The sequence below is a fragment of the Psammomys obesus genome, unplaced genomic scaffold (assembly GCF_907164565.1).
Source record: "Psammomys obesus unplaced genomic scaffold, mPsaObe1.curated_primary_1811, whole genome shotgun sequence".
Classification (NCBI taxonomy): domain Eukaryota; kingdom Metazoa; phylum Chordata; class Mammalia; order Rodentia; family Muridae; genus Psammomys; species Psammomys obesus.
The window spans coordinates 4,881,251-4,890,172 of NW_026596466.1; the positions used below are offsets into that span (position 1 = coordinate 4,881,251).

The window sequence follows — 8,922 nt, forward strand, 5'->3', positions numbered from 1 at the left end:
CTGGGGGATTCTAGGCAGGGGCTCTACCACTGAGCCACACCCCAGCCCCTCACTGGGGGATTCTAGGCAGGAGCTCTACCACTGAACCACACCCCAGCCCCTCACTGGGGATTCTAGGCAGGTGCTCTACCTCTGAGCCACACCCCAGCCCTTCACTAGGGGATTCTAGGTAAGTACTCTAACAGTGAGCTATGTCCTAGCCCCTCACTGGAGGGTGCTAGCGTGCTATAGCTTGTTGATACTTTATTTTGAGACATGGCCTTACTAAGTTCCCCGGGCTGGCCTTGAACTCACTCTTTGGCCCAGGCAGGCTTTGAACTCAATCCTCCTGCCCCAGATTTCCAAGTAGCTGCTATGATGGGCCTGCACCATCCAGTAGAGCTTAGCACTTAATTTTAATCAGAGGTGTGCAGCTGTGTGTTTTCTGGTGGTTGCAGAGCTTCCCCATGGTCCCAGATGTGGCAGGAGTCTGAGACAGTGACATAAATGAATGTGTACAAACCTGCGTTCAGTTTGCTCAGCTCTCATGTCAAATGAGGCCCAATGCCAGGCCACACAGGGCCTTAGCCATTGTCAGACCAGGTCGCCTGTGGTCCCCAGGTCACTGCTGAATGGCTAGGCTGGGAAGAAGAGAGGAAGGGTGGGGTCTCTCATAGGAGGGGAGGTAGCCTGGGCTAGGAAGGGCTGACTCTGGTGTTGAGGTGTCAACAGAGGGAGAGAACGCACAGTCTCTGTAGCTCCCCAGCACCCACGTTCCTCAGTCATCCTGTTGCCATTCCAGGGAACAAGAGGAGGATCAAATGCTGGAGAGTATGATCCAGAACCTGGGTAATTATGGAGGACAGCAAGGGACAGGGAGGACGGAGAGGACAGTCTTCCCTACACCCGCGGGGGCGGGGCCTCCCAGCATGGGCCGGGCCAGGGCCCGCGGAAACACAGGAGCCTACCAGGAAACCAGGCATCTGCCCTCCCCTCAGGCCTCCAGAGGAAGAAGTCCAAGTTCCGACTTTCCAACATCTGGGCCTCGAAGAACAAAAGTGGGCAGGCGTGAGCTGCACATCTCCGGCCTTTCTCAGGAAGAGACTGGTGCTGTGGCCCCAGACAGGAGGATGCTTGGGGTACCAGGGCCCGTGCCTCGAACTCTGGGGCCTTGTAACCTCAATAAAGACATTGACGTTCCCACATTTGCCTATGTGTATCACTGCGCCAGGGCAGGGCGCCTGTGTCCCAGCATGTACCAGGAGCTTTGGGTGGTCCCAGTTTCTTCTCTGTTGCCGTGATGATATATCCTAACAGAGCAGCTAAAGGGGGGACCCGTTTGTTTTAGCTCCCAAGTCCAGGTTAGTCTGTCATTGCAGGGAAGTCATGTGACCCTGCTTTGAGCCTCTGGTCAAGTCACATGACCACAGTCAAAAAGAGATAGGAATGAATATGTGCACACTTGGTGCTCAGTTTTCTTTTCGGGGAGTCGAGACAGGGTTTCTCTGTCTGTGTAGACCAGGCTGGCCTTGAACTCAGAGATCGCCTACCTCTGCCTTCCCAAAGGCTGGGATTAAAGGCTTCTGCCACCACGCCTGGCTCAGTTTGCTTTTATACTTTTAGATAACTCAGGCCCAACCCTGGTGCTGCTCCCTTTTGGGCCGGGTCTTTTTAAGTCTGTGGAGGCCATCAGGATGTACCTGCCTACAGGCCAACCTGGTCTAGACAGTGCCGCCTTGAGACTTCCCAGGTGATTCTAGACCGTGTCTAAGTGACAGCTGAGGCTAATCACCATCCTCTCTGAACATGTCAGTTTCTTCCTGGCTGTGCATATGGGAAGGAGGATAGAGATATGCCCCCATGGCCGGCCTGTGGTCTGTGCATGGGTGACCTGAGGGCCTGGGACGGAAGATGCCTGAGTCCCTGGGTGGCTGCAAGGGTGTGTCTTCCCAAACCTGGGCTTTGCTCTGCAGGCTTGAGAAAGGCCAGTGGGGCAAGCGGCTTGGGTGAGTCAGGCCACAGATAGGCAGGGCTGGGCCAGTGGTGATGTTTCTGGTGTGGCAGTGTGCTAGCTAGTTTTATGCCAGCTTGACACATGCTGGGTCATCCGAGAGAAGGGAACCTCAGTTAAGAAAGCGCCTCTATAAAGTTGGGCTATAGGCAAGCCTGAAGGGCATTTTCTTTTCTCTTTTGTTTTTGTTTGTTTGAGACAGGGTTTCTCTGTGTAGCCCTGACGGTCCTGAAACTTGCCCTGTAGATCAGACTGTCCTAGAACTAAGATCCACCTGCCTCAGCCTCCTGATTAATGTTATTAAGTCTTTTAATGACACCGCCCAGCCACAGACATTTTCTTAATTAGTGGTTGATGGGGTCAGAGCCCCGCTCGTTGTGCCGTTCCTCCACTAGTGGTCCTGGTTCTTAGGAAAGCAGGCTGATAGAGCCTTGAGGAGCGAGCCAGCGAGCAGCACCCCTCTGTGGCCTCCGCATCAGCTCCTGCTCCAGGTTCCTGCCATGTTTGAGTTCCTGCCCTGACTTCCTTTAGGGGTGGAATATAAATGTTGAAGCATAAGCCAAATAAATCCTTCCCTCCCCAAGTTGCTTTGGTCATGGTGTCGTCATGGAAATGATAACCCTAACTAGGACAGAAATTGGTACTAGGTGTGGGGCATTGCTGTGACAGACCTGACCATGGATTTTGGGGAGGATTGTGGGAGGACTTTGAAACTTTGCTCTAGAAAAGCCATTGAGTGTTGAGATTCCAGTGAGCTGTTCTGTGGGAGCTTGGAAGACGACAATATTGAAAGAAGTGCAAACAGTGGGGGCCTGGCTTGTGAAATTTCCGAGGTAAGTCTGAGGGTCCCTTAAAGACTCTGATCAGAGCTGTTTGCTATTTGGGGTTAAGAACCGTGGTTCTGGTTAGCTGGGGCTGAAGAATCTTGTGGGTAACAGGATACTAGAACCACTGGGGTAACGCCTCTTTGCAGGGACAGCTGATGGCGACCATCGGGGGCTGAAGAGTCAGCTCTGGTTGAACAGAGGACAGCATCACTGAAGTGAAGTCTTCTGGGGAGTGTTTCTTCAGAGTCGGCACACCGAAGCTCTGTCCCCGAGGCGGCCAAGATTATACCTGGTGCTCACAGCTAAACTCAGTCATAGGAAGAGTCACCCAGCAGGTATGGGTTTTGAGGGCATGAAGGGGTCATGGAGAGCAGCCGAGGCTCGGCACCATGAGAACCCAGGAGAGGTCACTGGTGGAGGCGCAGCCTCAGTGGCAGCTGAAGGCCCAGAACTGAAGGGGTCGTGCAGAGAAGACCATGGCACCGTGGAGAGGCTATTAGTCAAAGTGCAGCCCAGCTGTGGAAGACCCCAGCGTTTTGGAGATGCCAGTGCCGTAGGGTGGCCGCCGAGAAGAGCAGTCGTGGAGTGGAGCTGCTCTGGGCTTGGAAGACAGGTTGTGTGTGCCATGGAGGGCAGAGCCGGAGAAGTGGCCTAAATGCTTTGGAGGAGCCCAGCAGGCAGTGAGTGAGTCCCAGATGTTGGGCATTGAGTTAGTTACACTATTGGAGTTTGGTTTTACCTCGATGTGATTGGGACTCTACCCTGGTTTCTTCCCTTTTGAAATAAGAAAGAATTTAACTCAATTTTTTAAAACTTTTTTCCTGGGAGCCCATGCTTGAAAGACTTTCAATTTTAAAAGAGACTTTGGATTTTAAAAGAAACTGAATTTTTATTTGTAAAGTGTTTGAGTTTGTACGGCTGTGGGATTTTTGGTATGTGAAATGTTTTATACTGTGGTGTCTATATTAATGTGTGGTCTTGGGGGTGAGCAAGAGAGGAAAAGGCTGTGGCTTTACAGTGATGTGTTTGTGTGTCAAGTTGGTCAATTGTGCTTGATAGTTTTATGGCCCAAGCTTGACCCAAACTAAAGCTGTCTGAGAGGAGGGAACCTCAATTAAGAAAATGCCTCTATGCTGTGTGTGGCACACCCTTTAATCCCAGCACTTGGGAGGCAGGCGGATCTCTGTGTTTGAGGCCCACCTGGGCTACAGAGCAAGTTCCAGGACAGCCAGGGCTACACAAAAAAAAAAAATGTCTTGAAACCCCACACACAGCGCTCCTTCCCCCCCCCCAAAAAAAAAAATGCCTCCATAAGATTGGCTGTAGGTAAGCCAGTTGGACATTTTCTTAATTAGTGATTGATGGGGGAGGGCCCAGCCCTTGTGGGTGGTGCCATTCCTGGGCTGGTGGTCCTGGGTTCTGAAAGAAAAGCAGGCTGAACGAGCCATGGGGAGCAAGCCAGTAAGTAGCACCCTTCCATGGCCTCTGCATCAGCTCCTGCATCCAGGTTCCTGCCCTGCTTGAGTTCCTGTCCTGACTTCCTTCAGTGATGGACTGTGGGTGTAGAAGGGTAAGCCAAATAAACCCTTTCCTCCCCGAGTTGCTTTGATCATGGTGTTTAATCGCCTTGTTCTTTGGGTCTTGGGCTCCACAGGCAGATTGGAGCTCCAGGATCTTTCGTGTGTTAAGGGCACAAGGTTTGGAGGGGCCTGGGCAGACCTACCTGGCCCTTAAGTTAGCTCCCCTCGCCCCCCTTCAAACTATGCAGGAACCCACTGCAGTTCAGCCTCTTGACCACCAGGGGGAGGCAGACTGGCATACAACAGGTTTGGGGTTGCTAGGAGGTGCCAGGAGCAACTCAGCTTTACTCAATAGGGCGCTCCCTGAGGCTCAGCGAGGCTCTGCAGTCCCTGGAAGTCACACAGCGGGTGGAACCCGGGGTGGATGGCTCTCCGGGCTCCTGGGCTGTGTCCTGGTGGAGGCGGTCAGTCCCGTGGGACAGTTACCTAGCAGGCTATAAACAGGGAAGAGGAGCCAGGACGTTGGTACCCAGCCTGTTACCCATGCTGCTCTCCTTAGAACGCAGATGTCGCCTTGGGACTGCCAGCTGTGCTTGGTGCTTGGTAACTACAGGCTGGCCCCAGGCCTGACCCAGGCCTGTGTTGCACGCCTGCTATTTTCCAGGGGCCTGGTTCCTGCTGCTCCACATGACATGGTCTCGTAGGGCCTAGGAAGTCCTACTTAGAGCATGGGAGCTGAATGACCAGCCCCTTCAGCCAGGAGGCAGAGCCTGAAGGGCCCAAGGAACACTGGGTGGCCTTTGGGGACAGACAGAGCCATCTTCGCCTGTCACCCCCAGCTTGGAATCTGCAGACTCCATTTGCCTAAGGCCGTCGGGATAGCTCACAAGGATGGCAGTGGGCCCACAGCCTCAGAGCCCTGAGGGCACCAAGGTGTGCTAGCCAGATGATCTTTGTCACCTGTGCATACAGCCAGTGCTTAATTTGTGTGTCCTTTCTGTTCCCAGAGTTAATCCAGAGCATATTTTCCAGTGTGGGTATGGAGCTGGGTATGGTTTTTTTAGGGGAGGGGCTGTTCCCTCTTGTCCACATTGGTCTTCAGTCTTGAGGATCAGAGGCCTCTGGGAAAAGTTCTGGCTTCTGGGGAGCAGCCTGGCTCTGGGCGCTAGTGGCTGTAATAGAAAGAGGTGGGCAGTGAGGCTGGGGGTAGGGAATGCCACACTATGCCTCGGCAGGTGGGCATCGCCTGGACTTCACAGACTTCGCCTCCCTGCAATAGCTCTTGCTTCCTCCCCTACTGCCCGGCTTCTGTGGCCGGGGGTGGGGTGAGGATTTGCACGTGCTTGCTGGCTTACAGCCGCTCCCTATTTCCAGGTCTCTGGGTAACTGCCTCCCTGTTCTCACGGAGGCTCCTGAGCACATGTTCAGATGTTGCCCTGTTCCTGATGTCTGAGGTGGACCTGTGACACTGAGGTGGTGGGTAGGGTGGTCATTTCTCTCCCGATGTGGACTCCATGTGCCAGAGGAGCGCCTCACACAGTGGGGGCTCCTCTGCTATTTTCTGAATGAATGAATGAATGAATGAATGAATGAATGAATGAGGACAGACCTATGTGTTGAACCATCAGCTGTTTTTCAAGCCTCAGAGGACGTCAATGCAGCCAGTGTCCACAAGCTCAGAGACAGATCCTGGCCGAGCCCTGCCATGTATCATTTTGCTGTGGGACCTGGTGCCAATTTGTGGGACCTGGCGCCAAACTGGGGTGGATGGAGGGGAAGAGAAAGTGACTCCCCGAGAGCATCTGAGAGCTGGGGAACAAGGCTGGAGGGTGCTGTGGGCTTACTTGTCTGTGCCCCTTTCTCCGGTGGCTCAGGCCTCCCTGCCTGGCTGCTCAGCCGTAGCTGGGTGTGGATACCCCAGTGTGGGAGGCCCCTGGGAGTCACCCAAGGCTCGCTGGGGCATGCTTAGGACTTCAGAGCCCTGGGGCACTCGTGTGCAGTCAGAGGTGGACATGAACTCCATGGTCACTTCGCATCTTCCTGGACACTCTCCTTCCAGCACAGGGCAGCCACGGGACAGGAGTCCAGTCCTGCCTAGCACTGGTCCTTCTGTGCGCCGAGTCTTGCAGGGACTGCTTTGGCTCCCACTTGCCCCACGAGTTTGGAGCCCAGCTCACCTGGCCTGCCTCTGGTTAGCCCTGTCCTGCTGCACACACATCTCACCAGAGCTCTCTGACCAGGCGCCTGTGTCGGCTGCCAGGAGACTGTTGCTGGTCGACGGCCGTGTCTTCTCCTCCGAGGAAGCACAGCCCTCTGTCCCCAGGTTGGAGTTCAGGGTTCTGCGTTACGTGATCTCCCAGGCAATGGGAGCTGTTGATGGAGGTGGAGAGCTGAGTGTGGCCCATTAAACTTCCAATAAAGAAAATCCCCACACCTTCCTCTGAGGCCACTGGCGCTTTATAAACCACACCGGACGTAATCCAATTGAAGGCGCAGCCTGGAGGACACCTTTATCTTATCTCAAATTGAAATTACATCATATTCTCTTCTTAAGTTAAAAAGCAAGAACCTTTGTGCTTGCTTTCACATGGCCATGTAAAGCTTAATGTTTTTGTTTTGTTTTGTTTTTTGTTTTTTTTTTCTTGAACATTAAATACCCAACATGGACCATTTCTAGCCTTGTTATTTTGTGGGGAAGAACTTTCCAGAAAGGAGTGGTGTGTTTGTAGATAGAGATATTGAATGAAGGGCTGATTCCAAGTGAAATGGATGTGTCCGTGTCTGTACCAGTCAGGTGGCTGAGGCCAGGGGACCACTTTGGGATTGATGTTTTGATGGTTTAATAATTGTGCTATGAGTAGGGAGAGGCTTGTGTTACAGGCCTTTCATCCAGGCTACTAGGGAGGCTGAGGAAACACCACCAAGATCTTAAAACTTACTTGGGCAAGCAATTCAGATCTTGTCTCAGAATAGAAAGGGCTGGTGAGATGGCTCAGTGAGTAAAGGTGCTTGCTAACAAGCCAGAAGACCCGAGTTCAAAACCCAGGACCCACATGATGGAAGGAGAGACCCAACTCCTACAGGTTGTTTTCTGACTTGTACACATGTACCATGGCACACAGACTCTCACACACACACACACACACACACACATACACACACACACACACACAAATTTTTACAAGTAAATACATAAATGTAATTAACTATAACATTAAAAATGTAAAAGAAAAACAAGCTGGGGCTGTATGTAGCTCAGTGGTGGAGCACCTGCCTAGAATCCCCCAGTGATGGGCTGGGGTGTGGCTCAGTGGTAGAGCACTTGTCTATCATGGGAGATTCCCTGTATTCCAACAACAGCATCATAAAGTAAAAATTGCCTTAGTTTCTAGTTTCCCCAAACCCCAGACCTGGCAGCTGAGGGCACTTGGCTGTCTTTTGACATGTGAAAGATGACAAGGGACATGCAGGTTAACCATTGCTGATGGAGAAACAGAATCCTCAATGCTCAGTGGCATGCTACAGTGGCCCTGGCCACAGGTAACTGTTGAAACCTTAATCATGGCCAGAGGAATGAAGGTGTGCCAGGAGCTTTAAATGTGAAGAATTGCCTCCTTGTCTGTGATGCTGGCGGTTGTATCCAAAGCCTCTGGCACACTGGGTAGGAGCTCTACCACTGAGCCACACCCCAGCCCCTCACTGGGGGATTCTAGGCAGGGGCTCTACACCGAGCCACACCCCAGCCCTCTTAGTAGGATTTGAAAACACGCAATAGAAAGCCTGCAGCATCTGGGTAGAGCAGTGGGGCACACATTTAATCCTACCACTGGGAAGCAAGAAACAGGTAGATGGCTGTGAGTACGAGGCCGACCTGGTCTACAGAGTGAATTCTAGGACAGCCAGGACTACACAGTGAGATCCTGTTTCAAAACAAACAAAAAGAAAAAGGAGAAAAACAGGTAAAATATCCCTAGCACTTACTTTGCATTGTAAATATTCAAATGGTAATTTTTAGGTATATTTGGTTAAATAGACTTTTAGAACTACACTTAGTTTGTGTGTGTGTATCTCAGCATGGGTCACAGAACAACTTGGGAAGTCATTTCTCCCCTCCCACTATGTTGGTCCTGAGGAACACTCACATCCTTGGGCTTGGTGGCAAGCACCTTTACTGGCTGAACCATCTTGCCCACCACCTTACTGTTTTGTTGTTTTGTTTTTACTTTCAAAACAGGGTTTCTCTGTGTATCCCTGGCTGTCCTGGAACTTGCTCTGTAGACCAGGCTGGCCTCGAACCCAGAGACTTACCTCCTGAGTTCTGGGATTAAAGGCGTGCACCGCCACTGCCCATCTCACTTTGCTGGTTTTCAGAATGTGGCTTTTGGAGAATTTCAGATCCTGCGAGTGGTCGTGCCTGTGGTTATGTGTCTGTCAGACGTGACCTCACTGAGTCACTGGAGATCTTTTCTGGGGGTGGGGTCTGGCTGGAGTTCCCGCACACGCCCTTGCTCGGTGCCTCTGCTTGCTAAGCAATCCTGTGTGCCCAACCCGCCCCCTATGTCCTGGGTTGGACTTCTGGCTGTCT

The 8,922-nt window shown here is 52.3% G+C and overlaps 1 protein-coding gene across 2 annotated transcripts in view; it reads left to right on the forward strand.

The window, feature by feature from the left end:
* Positions 1-1,182, forward strand: part of Micall2 (MICAL like 2) — a 27,806-nt gene extending 26,624 nt beyond the window's left edge. For both annotated transcript variants that reach the window (XM_055598605.1, XM_055598606.1), the window contains exons 16-17: positions 782-828; positions 978-1,182. In XM_055598605.1, coding sequence (XP_055454580.1) covers positions 782-828; positions 978-1,051 — 121 coding nt within the window. In that variant the 3' untranslated portion in view covers positions 1,052-1,182. The remainder of the gene's footprint in view (positions 1-781; positions 829-977) is intronic.
* Positions 1,183-8,922: the final 7,740 nt, after the last annotated feature.